At 37.5% G+C, this 18660-nt stretch overlaps 1 protein-coding gene across 1 annotated transcript; it reads right to left on the reverse strand.

Moving 5' to 3' along the window:
- Positions 1-1842: 1842 nt before the first annotated feature.
- XKR9 (XK related 9) lies at positions 1843-13860 on the reverse strand. The gene is made up of 3 exons (XM_068186916.1): positions 10987-13860; positions 3629-3852; positions 1843-2513 (listed from the first exon to the last, which is right to left on the reverse strand). The coding sequence occupies exons 1-3, from the start codon at positions 11259-11261 to the stop codon at positions 1870-1872; spliced, it is 1143 nt and encodes a 380-aa protein (XP_068043017.1). The 5' UTR covers positions 11262-13860; the 3' UTR covers positions 1843-1869.
- Between the last annotated feature and the right edge of the window lie 4800 nt (positions 13861-18660).

Below are 18660 nucleotides of genomic sequence, written 5' to 3' on the forward strand. Positions count from 1 at the left end.
AGCAAATCTGGATCTCTCTCTTCCAAAGTAAAAGAAGTGAAGGTACTGGTTTTTATACCAATTTTAGTAAAACTAAATTAGTATTACTTTGTCTCATGGATTGTGCTTTTCTGTCTTAACTTGTAGATCACATTTTGTTACTCCCAAGCAGGAGGGATTTTAGAAGTATACTATTTCTCACTACACCAATTTCTCACGCGCAGCCTCAGAAAGGCAGACTGTTCAGTCCAAACTATGCACATAGAAACTAATTTCCTTGAATAGGATCAAGGAGATGTACGTGGTTGGCCTGGTAAAGAGAAGTGTGGACATGGAACAGGAAAGAAACACATTTAGAAACTTCCCCTGAGCTCTGGTAAGGCTGAAAGAGTAACAAGAAAAAAGCAGCCTGCAGTCCATGAACTTGACACAAAAGACACAAGACACAGCTCTTAAGAAACCTAATAATCAACGAAGCTTCAGCCCTTCCCCCAGAGTTTCACAGAAATTTGTTGTCAATAAATATTAACAGATTTGGTTCCTGACAAAGTTTATTAGTTTTTCTTATCTCTAGCCTCTTTTCTCAAACCTAGTTCCCTGCCTTTGCCTGTGGCCAATCTAACTGTAAATGTGACTTAATGGAAGGAGAAAGGAGGGGAGAGAAAGATCCCCAGGTTTTCATAATACAGATTTAAAACCCAGCAGCTCTGAAATATTCCCCCTTAGATTTTATTTCTGAAGAAACTGTGGCTATCAACCTTATTTCATTGTTGATTTAGCATTTGAACACAAAGCTGAAATTTTGTCTGCTTTCACTCTGCCTTCTGCCAAAAATTCTTGATAGGCCAGCTAGTTTTATCTTTTGCCAGCCCCTGTGAGTGCAAGTTATCAGAACAGTTGCTGCTCTTTTCTCCAGTGATACAGAAAATGCTGCACCACTGCCTGCTTTGCATAGCCTCATATTTCAGTGGAAATCATCCTTTAAAGTGTTTCATCTTAGAGCCCAAAAGAGAAGAAAGTGTCATGGAAGATGGTTCTTTATTTGTATGCAAGACTTCTGTTGCTGTCCATAAATCCCTCAGGCTGCTATTATAACCCAGAACAAGCTGGCATCACCCCTAAATACAGAAGATTGTGTGAAAGATTAACAGAACAAAAACAAGAAAGAAGTCATTAAAACACCTAGATGATAAAATGCTTGAAAATATCTCCCCAGATTTCCTTGTGGCAAGACAGTGATTGAGTCATAAATCGAAGCTATTCTTCTTCAGGGGATGTTCAGGGAGAAGGCAGTACAGTGTTAACATGAAGGACTGCAGCTCTTAAAGTAATGGGGAGAAGCAGAAGAATGATCACTGCCCTCAGTTATTTTAAACGCACTCTTCTTTCCTTCCAGCAAGAAAAACAAAACAAAACAAAACAAAACAAAACAAAAAAAACAAACCCACAATACAAAAAAAGAGCCTTGTTTTTAACAGAATCAACACAATTTAATAGAATGTGGGTTTAATGCTATATTTCATTTAATTAACTCCTAGCTTTTCCTATGTTACATTTGCATTGCTAAAAAACTAAAACTGTGAATTGTGTTGGATGAATAGATTAAATTGTTTCTTTGACAAACTTACTTTCACCAGCACATAAATGTTCATGTTACAGAATCTTTGTATTGTGGAAAACAAATAGTTATTCAAAGCCAAAAACTCTGGTCCACTATGTATTCCTCAGTGATGATACACAAGTAGCAATAACAGAGAAACACACTGTCCAGCAAGAATTTGCTTTTAAGGCCACAAAAAATAACCAAACAAAAAAAAAAAAAAAAACCCACAAACAAACAAAAAAAACCTCAAAACAAAGAAAACAACAAAAAAAAAACCACTGTAATGTTCATTGCATTAAGAAATTCTGAAATCTACCAGTTTTCACTCTAACTTCTTGCCCTGCTACTCCATCAACTTCATCTGAATATGCCTGAGGTCTGAAATAAGTACTGGGATGAAAATGGCTGTAATAAACAACAAGAAAAATAATACCTAACACCAGACTCGAAACAGTTAAGATGCTTACAATTGTAAAACATATTTCTTTGATAATGGAAGGTTTCCAGAACATATATACAAACAAAATACCTAGAGTCACTACAGTGTGAGTAGCATAATAAATAGAAATGCAAACTTTTGTTCTTCTTCCCTTTATGTTAAAAAATGAAAAAATTAGAATGATTCCAACTACAGTTCTGTACAGATATTCCATCTTCTTAGACTTGCAAAATGTTGTATGCTGTTTCAAAGTCCAAGTGAAGCCACCGATCCAAAAAAATATCAGCAGAATTACAGAAATTCTGACACTGAGTAGAGTGATCAATGAAATACTGAGCATCCAAGAAGTGATGGTAAGCAATTTATAGAAGAGGTATGTGAACTTGGAAAGCACGCGAAATTCATCTTTGTCAGGCAGAGATTTTCGTAGTGATATCTGATAATCAACCATTGTTAAGGAGATACCACAAAAAGACATCATGATGGCAGCATCTAAACAAAACACAAGGAAAAATGTTACATCAGAGAAAAAGATACGCTATTTTACACTATGATTGCTGAATGAAGTTTTAGAAAATGTCATGCTTTCCTAACACTTTCTTTAACCCAGTTTTATATTTACTCTCTGCTCCAAAGCAAGTCACCATAATTTTAGGGCTCACTTTAGTTACTTAAATCTAGGCATCTGATGCTGTTTGGTACACTTATGATATCCTGCCCAGCCCCTGTCCTTAATGGCCTTGTCTAAGTTGCATGTCATATCTGCCATGTACATACACAGGTGACTTAGAAATTCCCAAAGTATTGCAAATAGATCATAAAAATTTTCAGCCACCAATATATGTGAATCTGCTGTGTCTAAAATTAAGAAATCTATAACTAAGACTTGATCCTTCACATGGTCATACCCTAGATGAGATTTGCCTGATCCTCTTCCATGAGTAAATTTTGACTCCATGGACTTTGAGGGAACACTAGACATCAATGCAGGTATCCCCATTTGGTTCGATAAATTCTAACCCTGAATAAGTCAATGTCCTGCCTAGTTCTGCTAGTTTTAGAGCTGGAAATGGTACAGCTGCTGTCTTGCTTCTGAGAGTTGAACCAGTATCTCTTCACCATGTTGCATTCTACAATACTGACATATCCTTAGATTTAGTTTTGACTCTGTCCCTCATCTGTAACATGTGTGATGGTAGTGACAGCTCACAGGCCTGCTTTAATTAGGTTACTGACTTCCAAATGCCTAGCTAGCAGTTTTAAAAGAATCAAAACCACACATATCAAACTGCTCTGGAAATTATATGCTAATTGCATTTAAGATCTTATTTTCAAGAGATGCATCATTATGGTTTTATTAGATATTAGGACTTTTATATTTATGATGCACAGTATTTAAATATGACTTTTCATTTTTATAGTGAAATCTTCCTTCTTATTGATTTAGCAAAATGGACCATTTACTAGACAGAAATTCTAATTAAATGCCAAGTAATAATACAGCAGAACGTGTGTTTTCCAAGGTACGTTTAAAATGTTATCCAGTCATGAGTTATATTTTTAGGTAAGATACTCAATTTGCAACAGAAGGAAAAAGACAGACTTACACTGATAGAAATGAGTTTTGCCATGTTCCATGAGGATGTAAATCTGAAGAAAAAGTTGAGGTGTGGTCTCAAGAAAAGTCTTGAACACCCTGAGCATGTTAATATCAGTCACTGCATCAATAGCTTGTTTTTCAATGAAGTTGGAAGGATCTGCTTCTGATGCACCTCTGCTACTTGTTTGTTTAAATGCAACTTGACAGCCATATTTCAAAGCAAACCAATACCTATTTTAAAAAGGACATTTGATTAGACAGGACCTTTTAGAAGACCAACTCAATAAAATGATACAGCCTTATAACAACTTTTTCCTTCTTCTACTCAGGTAAAATTCTGTCTGATATCTGTCTGGTATCAGGGATATCAGAGAATAATTTAAGCGCAGCAATACCATGCAATAATGAAACTAATGAAACAGAATGAGACTTTTCTGAATAAAGATTACAAACTTAATTTTGTTAGGATCTAATTTCATTAAATTAGTGCATTTCTGAAAATTCACTTAGTGTCTCTCCTCAATCTCTCTTTGAGATACTCATTCACTTTCTTTGTATACTTTTCAGGGTATTAATGAATATCCAGCTGTGAACATCCACATCTATGTAAGTAGGATATAGATCCATAAGCCCCAAGGATAATACCTGATGAATTGCAAACATAAAATTGACTTTTTAAAAAACTTGCTACATTGTTACGTCCTAAATAATCAGAAGACTTATATTTCAGAAAATACTGAAATATAAGTTTTACTCTTTTTTTTTCATTTTTGTGCCATGGTCATAGTTTTATATAGGTAACAGTGACAGGCAGATACACTGCTTGTTAATACCCTATCAATGAGATATTTATTACATGCATGATGATGTAGGATAGAGAAATCTAGTCTTGCTATAATAGCAGAGGTCCTGACATGTGGAGAGATAGGATACAGTGTAGAAAAGCACATGCATAGGATGATAAGGGATGGGTTGAAAAAAGGGATAGGAATAAAAAAATATGTGTGTAGCAATTTTAACTGTATTATTATTATTATTATTATTATTATTATTATTATTACTGAAGACTTTTATGCATAGACATATACTTTCTTTTTCTGTAATAAATAGATCTAGACTAATAACAATTCTTGGAATCTACTGTTAGAATTTAATTTACACTAAGTTCTTGGCTTTATAGGTATATAAATCCATGTGTTCATCCATAAACAGGATTTTGACCATAGCAGCCTTCAGACATCACTTCCAAACTTATTTCTGTCTGTTTAGTTCCCAGATGTTTTAAGCTTCTAATATTCTTCTCCAATGAACCCACTTTGACTATAACCAGCAGGCAAGGACAGCCTAGGTAGTTCTTTTTAAAGAAAACTCACTGTCATTCAGCCGATTTTTCTAGCCTTGCAAAGACCACTAGAGTCTTTCCTCATCAAAAGAGAAACTAATTCAGTAAATAAATTATGACAGTTTCATCATTCATTTGGATCTATTTTCTTGAGAAATTAAGCAGAATACCACAGGCCAACACTTGCTTATCTTAGACAGTTATACAAGACTGCTAATACACAAGCTGAGAAAGGCAAGGTCCTACACCTTAACTTGTCTCCTATTTAAATTCCCTAAGACAGCATCTGAGAACTTCAAGATTCATGCTGAAGTGCAGATTTCTAATTGCCTAACCATCCACAGGATCACACACACCACGGGTCTGATGAAACCCGTGCCTTCCATTTACCGTAGGTAGAGAACAGAGGGCAGCAGATCATCAGATCATCAGCCAGCCAGATCTCACAGGGTCGTTTCCTCCCAATGTAGCACTGGAGCACAGGACTCTTCTCCTTACTAAGGGAGCTAGGAAGAATCCCTGGCTCCTTCAGAGGTTAAAAGTGTAACACCTTTACCACCGTTAAAGACCAAATCCTCTGACCACAGGGAAGGCAGCGTAGAGCTCTCTTCCACAGCCACAAGCAAGACAGCCAGGATTGTCAGTTCCTGGGTTAAAGGCATGCTAGAAGATTCATTACTTATTCCCTGGTATGTTAAGGCAGTTTGACCATACAAGTGAGAACTGCAACATGGAAGCAACAATAGGAGTAGGTGCGGAGCAACTTTGTTACACAAGAGCCTTTCCTTTTCTCCTTGCAGAGATTCATAGACTGCATCCCTGCCACTCAGTTCACGAGCTGGCTCTGGATCCATTATTTACACCCAAAGGAAACTAATTTTTATTTTTATGGTTTTGTGTATTTATCTTATTGTTCCCCGAATAACCACTCATAAGCAAAGAACTGAACTGTTTGGCAAGGCATCTAGAGCTTTTTTTCTGTTTGTAAAACAATTAGTATTCCAAAACCTCTGGTTCTTGCATCTGAGATGTAAAAATCTGGAAAGTTTGCAATGTTTTCAAGAAAAAACAATTGGGTAGACTGATCTGCTAGTTGTCCATGGACTCATCCACCAAAGCTTGTGTTTGTCCAAGCAGCAAGAAGTGGAAGCCAGCTGCAAAAATTTAGAGCTGCAGAGCTCACAGTCGAGATGGCAGGTGACATGCAAGGCAAGAAATGTCCTAAAAGAAATATTTCAGCTGGATACATACCTGAAATCACTTTTCAGTTTTCAAAGCACATTCCTTCTGAGCATTGTGTATTAGGTTTATATTGTTATAATATGGTTTGCTATGTATTTATCACTAGTTGTAGCGGTTTTGGTGAGTCCACTTCTGACTTTGAACACTTTATAGAATACATTATTTTTTTTCTAGTAAGCTCCAAATACTTCTACTGCTCTTTGATTATGTATTAAGTAGGGTGGCGTTCTCTGAGCTCCACATGCTTATGTCACTTACTCTAAGTTCACTGTGACAAATTTTCATATTTTATGAGTATTTTGTATTTATACTGTCATTCTCATCTGTCCCTTTGGCATGTAATATGACCTTTTAGGAAGGGCTCATAACCAACTTTCAGACCTAGTGCTGAAGTACGTTCCCAGCCTAGGGCAAAGTTCAGTCCATACTAAAGGATAGGTCAGGTTTAAATTTTCTCCTTTATCTTGCCCACAGCTCAGTTAAACCCTGTGCCAGCTCTGAAACTATTATAGCTATACTCCTCTAATCTATTTTCCTATAATATATCTATTGCTATAGAAATTCTGTGCTTCAATATTCACAAACTGTAAAGTCTTTTAAAAAGGTACTACAACTGTAATAAAAATACATTTATAAAAAGTATTGGATTAGTTATGTATTTTAGATAGAGGTACATCCTAAATGGAATGTGAAATGGTTATGTCAATAATACAGACAAATGCAGGTTTACCATTTTCTCCCTATATATTCATCAAAGAGAATAGGTTTTTCATTATTTCAAGGTATATAAGCTACTTGGAAGCCAACAGAGTAAAAAACCCACAATTGCTTTGCAACTGGAATTGTCATATGTGAATGGTAAAGAATTACTAGTGTTTCTAAATATCATTCTCTTTGACAGGAGGAAAAAAAAGGGGGTTCAGCATTTGTAGTTTTGCTTTGTGGAGAACACAGATGACAGGGCTCCTACTTGTTACAAACACTCATGGAAACACAGCTCCATTGTCTCTCTGCTCTTGAGATGTTCCTAGATATTTATCATAATTTCACAAGTGATGAAATTTGTTCCTGTAAAATTAGGAAGGCTTTGTCTCTGGCTGGGAATTCACAGGGGTGAATTCCAGGGGTGACAGCTATTTTGTTTTGTTGCTTCACAGCCTTCACATGTGACAAGCAAGTGGCCTTGCCAATCTTTCCATATCACATGCTTCCCCTCTGGTTTCCACTGTCTTTGTAACACAATCCCAGCATTATACTACATCTCATCAAACTACACTGATAAATATTTGGGTGCCATTTAGAAATTCATATAGGCAGGGTGTGTGAGTGGCCTGGCAATAATGATTGTCCTATTAAAATTCTGGCCATGCAGTCATAGCTTTCAGCATTGTATAAATCCTTATCAAAGGAAAATTACTCTCTGCTGCATGGTAAATTTCACCTTCTAAGTATCAAAATACTTGGATTAAACTCGTGAAACTAATGCAACTAAGTCAGTACTTAGGTCAGTAAATTTATATTAAGAAAATGTGACCAAACACATAGAATCACAGATTCATCTCGTTTGGAAAAGATTTTTAATATCATTGAGAACAACTACTGCTCTAGCACTATCAAGTACACCACTAAACCATGTCCCTAAATGCCACATCTACATGTCTTTTAAATATCTCCAGAGATGGAGACTCACCCACTTCCTTGGGCACCTGTTCCAATGCAGTGAAGAAAATTTTTCTAATATCCAATCCAAACTTTCCCAGTGCAAGTTGGGGCCATTTCCTCTCATCCTGTCACTTGTTCATTGATAGAAGGGACCCCACTTCACAACAGCCTGCTTTCATTTGTAGAGAGCAGTAAGAGTTTGAAACAGGGTATTGTAGGGTAACTTAACCTCAGTGACATCTCCCAGCCAGATGACTCAACATCCTTATTATTGTTCAGTTCCACTTGCAGAGCCCCATACCTGTTATGCCAGGGCACCTGTGAAGGTGGGGTAGTCACAGGGAGGCACACCTGCTGCACTGGGCAGGAACTTGTTGCCATTGCCCCTTAGCTTTAAGTCACTGTGCTCAGACAGGTGAAGAGTGGATAGGGAATCATCCATCTCGCACAGCCTGCCTGCCTGCCTGTGGGGCAGTCTCAGGAAAGGCAGCGTGTGATTCTAGCATTCTGCATGTGTGTCTCTCTGTCCCTGATACTCTTCAGCCTACTCACCTCCTCCCAGAGCTCTCCACTAAGCAGAGGAGTTCCTTTTCCAGAGTGCATCTCCCACAGGTCTGCTCACTGCTCACTGCTGCCAGCTGGTACTCACTGCCAGCAGCTGGTACTGCTTCAGAACAGGGCCCAGCCTGCAGCCTATCACCCATGTTAGCTCTGAATTTTTCTCACTGCCTTTTAGAAATATGTAATGAAATAACCCCAGGTTCAGCAAAGCACTTGTATTTACTCTGCTGTCTCATGGATCTAGAATTAATTTTTTACAAATATGCAAAAAAATCTTTTTCTTCTGCTTTTATTCAAAGTTGCAAGGCATTCTGAGCTACCTTTAAGCATCAAGAAGCACAACAGCAGATGCCAGTATCACAGTGGCTGCTGCCTATGTGACCTATTCTGACAGCAAAGGTTATGAATTGGTAATGTTTAGTCTCCCACAGGTGTATCCTAGGCTGATGAAGCACACTGCCACACATCAGACAGCTCCAGAATTCATATGGTGCCCTAAGGAAATGTCCCATTTCCCCACATTCTATGACAGCGTTATTGTCTTAATGTTGTCTGTTTTCTCACGGCTGTTCTCAATTCTACAAACATCTGTGTGAGCCATTTAAATGGGTCAGGCTGAATATAATTTTAGTCAGCATAGTTAAAATGTACATTTTTAACTTAATTTTGTCTCCTTGTAGAGCATACTATTTCATATGAAATATAATTGCAGGTATGCACCCTTTCCAACAAAAGAAACTAAAGCCTTCTTAGATAAGAAATATTTTTAATTTTGTTTGCCTTTGTTTTTGATTTTATATATATTGTATATATGTATATACATCTATATATAGCAATATTATTTTCATATTTATTTCTTAGCATTGACAGTGTGTTAGCAAAACCAAACTGATTCCCATTGTTCTGTGCACCATACAAACCTCCAGGGTACTAGTTTGTACGTCACCAGTTCCAGTACCTAAAGGGAGCCTAGAAAGAAGAAAGCTGAAAAATGACTTTGTACAAGAGCATGGAGTGATACAACAAGAGGGAATGGCTACCAGCTGAAAGACAGGAGGTTAAGAAAAGATATCAGGATGAAACTCTTTCCTGTTGGGGTGGTGATGCACAGGTTTCCCAGAAAAGCAGTGGATGCCCCATCCCTGGAAGTGTTCAAGGCCATGTTAGATGGGGCTTTGATCAACCCGGTCAAGTAGGTATCTTTGCTCATGGCAGGGGGGTAGGAAGGAGTAGATTTTTAAGGTCCCTTCCAAACCAAACCATTCTAGGAGTATAAGCTCAAAGATGGAGCAGGAGGAGTAAAAGGAGATGAAAGGAGGAAGAAAGAAAGAAAGAAAGGAAAAAAAAAAAAATGACAATTTGATAAGATTTATTCACATCTTATAATTTCAAGCCTCCAGAGTTCACTGACCAAATCTTATTTAATGGCTAGGCCCTCATTTTCCTCTTTGAGAGAAGAATATGGGTTTCTGCCCCAAATGACCTTCTAGAGAATCTCACCTTAACAAGTCTGACCTGACTTGACAAAATCTGTTTTTATCCATTTACTGCAGAGCTAAACCTGAGAGACTCATTGTCTAAATTAACTACATAAATTAGATGACTAAGTGGGAGGACAGGAGGAAGTTATACCTTGATACACCTAAGGAAAATACATATAATAAAAGTATGTAATAGTTAATCACAAAGGTACAAGCCCAGATGCCAACTTGCTGTTACCAGCTGATACTTTACAGTATGCATTACCACACTGGTGAATTGTGAGGAGTGGCTGAAAGACCTTTGTAACTTATACATAACATCTAGGAAATTTTCCAAGCATAAGTAGCAGCACTGGAGAAAATATCATTTATGCAATAAAGAACAAGCAACCAAGTTGACAACACTGTCAAAGGACAAAATAATGTTTACTAGATAATAAGCCACTCAGAGAATATGGTGCTAATTCTGGGAAAGAAGATTCAAAATTATAGAAATTCATGGTAAGAGATATTCATTGGAAAGGGTATGAGTTCAGGTAAATCCAAGAGTTTTGTGGATTGCTTTAGAGTTAAGGTAATCCACTAAGCAAACAAAGTTTCCTATCACCATTAAGTCAGTCCCTGCAAATATCCTTACTAACTATTCAGCTATTCATTTCTCTTCTGAATCTTGGTGAGTTTTCTACACATGTTTAGACACTCAGGTTGAAACTTTACTTCTTCAGCTGTCTCAGATGCTTACTGTGCATAACATCACTTTGAAAACTCATATTTATCAGTTATAACAGTAGTACATTTCAAAGCAATCATTTTTATTAGGTATGCCTCATTAATGGCTGGTTAATCAAACAGAGCAGGGCTGTGAATGATAAAAATCATCACTTACAGGTATATGGAAGAAGAACTACATGTCCATCAAAACCTGACAAAATTTACCACAAAAGTCCATTTGTTTACATGGAGCAGCAATTGTTAAGGCCAGAATTGCTCTTGTCCCTGAAGCGATACTAAGCACTTCTTAATAACTGTCCAAAAGCACCATTTCTCATTTTAAAATAAATGTTTAAATGTGCTTACCTTATAAAAATTCCACAATGAAAGAGATGAACTAGTAAAACCAATTTCTGCTTCCCAGTATCAGTACCTTCCCAGTCGTTTTTAAACCACTCATAACTAAATATCTGAGTTATTATTGATGAAAGACCTCTAAAACACAGTATCAATATACTCCAAGAATATTGTCCTTGACAGAAATATCTACTAGCTACCCAGAAGTCCACTCCAATATCAACTACATAAATTATCATTCCACCAACTAAAAAAAAGAAGTTCTGCTTAGTAAATTTCATCATGTTGAAACTGCCACTGTTGTCATTCTCTCCTCATTAATGTAAAGGAATCTAAATGCTTTCCTACAATGGAATCCTTTTCCTGACAATTCCATATTCTCATATTGCTTCATACAAAGGAAAGTTGGGTTATCCATTTTTATTATGGCAAAAAGACTTGCATTTTTTGTGCTCTTGATTTAAATATTAAATTAACTTCTAAAATACACATCTATTCTGGAAAAGATAAATGTAAATTGTCTTTTTAATTGATGGAGTAGTTCTTCTTTACTGATTCCTAAAAAGAAGAAGGAAAAAAGGAAGATTAGTAGTAACAATACCTTCATCATTTAAAATATCCTACAGCAATTCTCATGACCATTTGAACAGGCAAGTATAAAATACAGAATGTGCTAAGACACCAGTGAACAATCAGCCCAAGAGAGCTGCATTTCTGAACCTGCTGAGGTCACCCATTCTCCCAAACAGTGACTCTCCACTCAAACAGCTGTTGAGATAATTCCTAAGAGTTGCAAAACACTAAGAAACAAGTTTTTAAAAGCAGCTTATGGAAAAGAGATTGATTCCTTCCCAGAACTTTCTTAATTTCTGAACTCTTCTCCTTTACTGTGCACAGCACAAAATGTTAAGAAAACTTTTGTCTTGAGCACACACCATGGTATCAGAATAAACATAATTTGGCAGTTTCCAACTGCATTTGTGTGCATACGTCCAGTGTTTTTATAATTTCTGCTTGGTTTTCCACGTGCAGTAGGAAAGTGCTGAATAAGATTGCAGCTCTCCTGTTAAAGAGGCTTCTAAGGAGCCAGACCTAGGCCAGTCTATACCTCTTTGAGAAATGTTTTCTAAGCTTCATGTAGCTACCCATAGATGATTTAACCACATAGCTCACTGCAAATGTAATTAATTTGTAGTCAGAACTACATTTTACATTGCCCAACACTGCAAGGATTCTTGTGACCTCTTGGGTAGTCCCTACATGTCTTTCCTCTGTAGATCTGTGGTATTTGGCAGGTGAAACAGAAAAGCTATAAGGCAGTACATTCTTTTTCTCATTCACCTCTGCAAAGCAATAAACTTAAAATTACAAAGTCCCTTTACTTCATTTACAAATCTTAGGAAAAAAGCTGCTGGCAGCAAATGCAAAGGATGGGATGCAGGACATGCCAAGCCTGGGCTGGTGCCAGTGCCAAACAGCTGCAGACAATACATGGGGAACAGCTGCACCAGGGAACTTGGAGCAGGGAAAGGGCATGTGGAGGCAGGTCCCTTTGGATTTTGTGCATTCAGGCACACTGCCACAGAGGAATGAAATTAGATAATTGGTGAATAACCCATAAACAAAGGTAGTGACCGTTCTTTGCTTGGATTGGCTAGGCTCATCTTCACTGTGACCTAGGTACAAACCCAAAAAAGAGAACTTAAGTTCTTAATTTCCTAATGAAGACAAGTGGGGGACATAACAGCCTGAAAAGGTGATGAGTGTATGGATTACTTTTTTGGATCTAGGCCTTAGCTATTTCTAGCCTCTCATTCTATCTCCTACTTAGGTTTCATGTCCTGGCCCAGAAGAGGTCAGAAAGATCAGGAGAGCTTGCAGCTGAGATAGTTGGAATCCTTTCACTGTTCTTTCCTGTTCTCTCCAATAAAATACCACTAATCTCTTGCAAATCACTAACACAATTTATATCCAATTCACAGTTAGATTCTGGGAAGTGGACTTAAGTACAAAGTCCATAATAAATTAAACTCTGTGTTTACAAACACAAAAAGACAAGTTAACCATGAGCCAGCAATGTGTGGCCAAGAAGGCAAATGGCATTGTGGAGTGCACTATGACCAGTGTGGCCAGCAGTTCAAGGATGGCTATTCTCCCCCTCTACTCTGCCCTGGTGAGGCTGCATCTGTGGTACAGTGTCCAGCTCTGAGATCCCCAGTTCAATAAAGACAAGGAACTACCGGAGAGGGTCCGGCAGAGGGTTACAAAGATGCTTGGGAGACTTGAACATCTCTCTCATGAGGACAGGCTGAGGGAGCTGGTCCTGTTCAAGCTGGAGAAGAGACTACTGAGAGGGGATTTTATCAATGAACACAAATATCTTAATGCCAGGTGTCAAGAAGATGGGACCAGACTCTTTTCAGTGATGCCCAGCAACAGGACAATGGGCAATGGGCACAAATTTAAACACAGGGAGTTCCGTCTGAATATGAGAAAAAACTTTACTTTGAGGGTGACAAAACACTGGAACAGGCTGCCCCGTTGTGGAATCTCCTTCTCTGGAGATATTCAAAACCTGCCCGGATGGAATCCTTTGCAACCTGTTACAGAGCGTGCTTTAGCAGGGGGTTTGGATCAGGTGGTCTTCAGAGGTCCCTTCCAACCCCAATGGTTTGTGACTCTGAATTTTTTATGTCAGAAAATTTGTGTATGAACCAACTTAAGAGTTTATTACTAGGATTCATTCAAGAAAATTCCAAAGGAAACAGTATTTACTCCGTATAACAACATGTCATTCTGCAACTTGAATACCAACTTTGTCAAGCTGTATCTATGGTTTTTAGAACAGATTTAAAACCAAAAGCAAACACAAAACAAAACAAGGGAGTTCACTGTTTGACTGTTACAGGAAGCACAACATTAACAGGTTAGTCAATAACTAGATTCAAACAGAAAGTCCTTTGGAAGACAATTTATGGCCATATCAGGCAAGATACCAAGGTTCATATTTAGTGACTAATACATTAACAGACATTCAAGAGGCAAGGAGTAGCCTCTGATCTTGCACCTGAAATGAGTAGAAAAGGTAACAGGATTCGTCCCTCTTTACAACCTCCCTATCCTTTTTGTATATGAGCACTTCACAAAGTGGAATAGGAGAAAGGAAGTTTTACAGGCAGACTCCTCTGAAATAACAGCATGAAGAGAATTCTGAGCCAGGGGATTTCTACTCCTGACAAGCCTGCTGTCCAAACTACTGTCATGTCAACAGTCTGCAGACCTGTCTGAATATCTTGATGCTATTTGAAGCCATCAGGTTAGCTGAGATAAATGAAGAGCCACACATTATCAAGCAGGACAGCTTGCTCACTGTCTCACAATTATTGTGAATAAGGATTACAGTCCTGAAAGAGCCTTGGAACAGACGAGAAGACACTAGGTTTATATCTTGTTCATGGCAACCTAAAAAAAATTCTGCCTGAGACTCACAAATCTGTAATCACAAATGTCCATAGTCTTAATTCCAAATCCAAGCACCAACACCTGCTCACAGATGCACATGAAATCACTGTTGAAGATCCCAGCCTTTGACAGCCCTACATTTTATGCATGATAGTACTCCAAAGATCACCATGGTCTCAGTACCAGGTGAGCTTCAATTAAGTGCCACAGGAGATAGTGTCTTGTATCAATCAGAATTAAATTGTCCCCAGTCTTATTAAACACATGATATCTAACATGACAGGGTCAGGAAGAGTAAACTGTCAGTCAACATAAATATAAGCCCCCTCTAAAAACTAACATATTGAATCAATTGTGATACAGGATCATTTTGTGATAAAACAGAAACAATAAAATTGGATTATAAAGGCTTCAGTTCTCACTACATATTTAAAATTCTATTTTAAGATGCAGTTACCTTAATACTGGCTACGGATAGAGGTCTTTTTCACTTCAAAAACTGTAGATTTCCATATTCATGCTTTCCCATCCACACCTTTACAAGACTTGCAATCCAAGGAAATTAAAGGGCATACTGATATAGCACAAAGTGAAACTCAAATCATATGGAAACCATGTGACACAGTTAATGATTTGCTATCTGTCCTTCTAATGATGGTATTATAAAATAGTATTCTAAAAATTTTGTATAGAAGTCCCTGTTAATAATAAATACTAAGTTTAACAAATTATAAATTTCTTTTCAATAAAATCATTTTAACAATTTACTTTCTCAAAGTAAAATAAAAAAAGTACCACTTTGTCCCGGTATGTTTCTGTATCTGTGTATTCTTTTTCAAATTTAGACTTTAGTTCATTAGACCTGTTGTGCAAAAGTCAATAGATACTTCTGGGAACACAAGTGTATGTATGTGTGTGGGATTCTATGCATATGTTTTCTTATTTTATATATATATATATATATATATATATATATATATATATTCAGTCATTTATTTGTACACCCATGTATATATCCCAAAGATTTATACAAAAAGAACAATTTTTTGCTATCATTAAAAACTGTAGTACAATGCACTTAAAAAAAAAATCCCTTCTGTGCAATGATGCATGAAGAGACTGCACGTAGCCAAGGACAGGTGATTAAAATTGTTTTCCTCTAGTAAAACTACGGGTGTTTGCAAGAGTCTGCTCCAGCTGAGCTGTTGTTACTCAACATGAAATTTTTATGCATGTTTAAAACAGCTGCAGGATAGAAAACACAGGTGTGATTCCACCTCTGTGACGTGCTGCACAGGATGATGCTCACCCTCAGCCTGTAGCTTTTCTAGCTCTTAGGACAGGCGGTATAATCCTCAGTGTCTTCATAACGAACATGATATCAACCCTTGTCTTTTTTTGTGTGCCTTCCTGCTTCTCCCTTACACTTTAGAAACATCCTAGTCCTAAACAGTCCTTGCAGTGCTTGAATGACCATTAAGTCAGCCAAATCACAAACTCACTGCTATGACCTTTATTATAATAAAAAAAATTACAAAATGTATGGCACAGAGGGAGGGGCAAAATTTGTGTGCCGGATTCTGGGAGTGTAAATCAAGCAACCCACAAGATAAATTACTGGCAGGATGATTCATTTGTTTTCTGGTTAGACTTGGCATCAAAGCAAGCATAATTGTAAATTGTGACAAATCTCCTATGGTACTCGGTATATATCATATTATTTGCTTCCAAATGTGGTAGGAAGGACCCTTAAAGCATTTCTAGGCATTGCTGAGGCTTCTGTTCTCCACAGGACAGTACCAGCTCTTTCAGCCTTTCCTTATTATGGAAATGTCCCAGGCCCTTCATCATCCCCCCAAATCATCACCCATAAACCTGCTGATTTGACTCTTTTACATTTTCTACATAGTGTTTCCCCTCCATGCAGGAATCTTGCAGCCCATGGCCTTTCTCTCTGCAAAATCTGCTTCACTTCTTTTTGGTTTAAGGTCTTTTTACTTATGTCTGTACCAGATAAAAAGAATAAAAATATAATGAAACAGAAAGGAAAATTCTGCAAGTAAGAAATCATCTCAAGATATTCATATGCCAATGGCTATGAAGATAAGTCTCTCAAGACATTTTCTATCTGCTATTCAATTGATTATGACTATTCATTGCAGAATTACATGCTTGTGCTATTCTATTAAGCCATTACTCAGCCACAGTGGAGAGGTGTTCATCGTCAACATTTTCACTTAAAATGTGAAAAAAAAGCCAAGTGCCACTACTCAAAGATTTCTTGAGTGCTAAAAATTAGAACCTTGTTGGATTTTCAGAAGTAACAGTCTGTATCTTGTGTACCTCATAGTTGTTACAAAATTAACCATTGTATATCACCAACAATCTAATTTTAGTTTTATTTATTTATTATTTAGGAAACTCAGCTGGTTTTGGTTTTTTTACTGGTAGCTTACCTGCTTCAGAACATTTTTTCCCCTCAAAAATTTAACAATGCAAAACAGAGAACCAAAAGAACTTGAGGGTATACATTAATCTTTTCCTGTATCACATCAGAGCATAATAGCAGGACTTTCACTCCATGCCTATTAACCTCTGTATTATAAGAACAGCAGATTTTTTAAACAGCTGGGATTTTACAGGAAATGGAGATGATCAAAGAACCTGTACTTCGTTCTCCAAAGGCATCATTGCTGCCACCTACAGATGAAACAAATTCATAGCTCCTGCCTAACATTAGGAAATGCTTTACTACAGGACAGCAAGAGTAGTAACAAGTATTCCCTGGAGAACAAGTCTATAGCTCCCCAAACAATTCTTAATTTGGGAGGTGAAAAAAAAAAAAAAAAGTCTTATGATGTTAAAAATAATGCCATCTAACTGAGTTATCAATTACATATAAAAAAATATAATTTTGGAAACCCTCTCAAAACATTCAGAATTTTCTTTAAAAATAGAAAACCATTTAAATATACAACTTGATTTAAGTAGTAGCTTTTTCTAATAACTAAACGTTACCTGAAGACTGAAAATGGGTTGTATGTACCAATACCTATAAAAATATGCTACAAAAATAACATAAGAGGGTAACTCAGGATTAGGTAAATTCAGGTCTAGCCACAGTTTCTTACAAAAGAGCATACAGGCAAATGATATGGGGAGAGACGAGAATATTGTGTATGGGGTTTTCTTGATTATTTCAACAACATACCTGCACACATAAAAGCTTCTTTCCTTTGACCTGAAACATCCCTTCTGTTGTCTGTAGTTCAAGCTTTAATGAGCATGAAAATAAAAAAAAAATAAATGTAGTGGTTTTATATCTGAAATAAGTAAATGGGTATCTCAAATAAGTAAAGATTTTTCAGAGAAATCAAGGAAATTGGTTGAAGGCCTAAGTATAGGGATTATCAGCATCAGTGGTACAGTTTCTGGCTGTGGCTTTGTATTGCTATGATCACCTTATAATAGGTACCATATGAGATTTTATATAAGTATAAAACAATCAGATAATATTTGAAATCCTAATATTAGCAAAGTTACCCACAGTAATAGTGCCTGCTTTTATTTCAGGTTAAATTATGTTTATTCTTCATTTACATGTAGCTTAAGGAGAGAACAAGTCTGCCCTATTTTTTTAATAATGTCACTTGAAAGGCAATTAATCAGGGGTTTCAGAAGAGATGCTGCAGAGCCAAAAAGGGAAATCTCAGCACTTTGCAGGCTCTACAATGAATGCTGCTTGCAAACACATTATTTCTACTCAGATGACAGGGACACAATTTCACAAAGTCACAGAATGGCTGAGCTGGGGAGGGACCACTGGAGTTCATGTTTGAAGCCCCAGCTCAAGCAGGGCCACCTAGAGCTAGATGCCCAGGACCGTGTGCAGATGAGTTTTGAGTATCGCCAAGGATGCAAATCCACAACCTCCCCGGGCCCCCTGTGCCAGCTCTCAGTCACCCACACAGTGAAAAAGTGTTTCCTGATGCTCAGAGTGAACATCCTGTGTTCCAGTTTGTGCCCATTGCCTCTGGTGCTGGCACTGGGCACCATGGCAGGACCTGAGGCAATTGCCCTGTGACAGAGCCTGGGCATCCTCTTTCCAGGCTTTTACACACGATGAGATTTTCCTGAGCCTGTTCTTCCCCAGGCTGGACAGTCCCAGCTCTCTCAGCTTTTCCTCACAAAAGAGACGCTCCAGTCCCTTCATCACCTTAG

Source organism: Anomalospiza imberbis, chromosome 1 (assembly GCF_031753505.1).
Source record: "Anomalospiza imberbis isolate Cuckoo-Finch-1a 21T00152 chromosome 1, ASM3175350v1, whole genome shotgun sequence".
In the NCBI taxonomy this organism is placed as follows: domain Eukaryota; kingdom Metazoa; phylum Chordata; class Aves; order Passeriformes; family Viduidae; genus Anomalospiza; species Anomalospiza imberbis.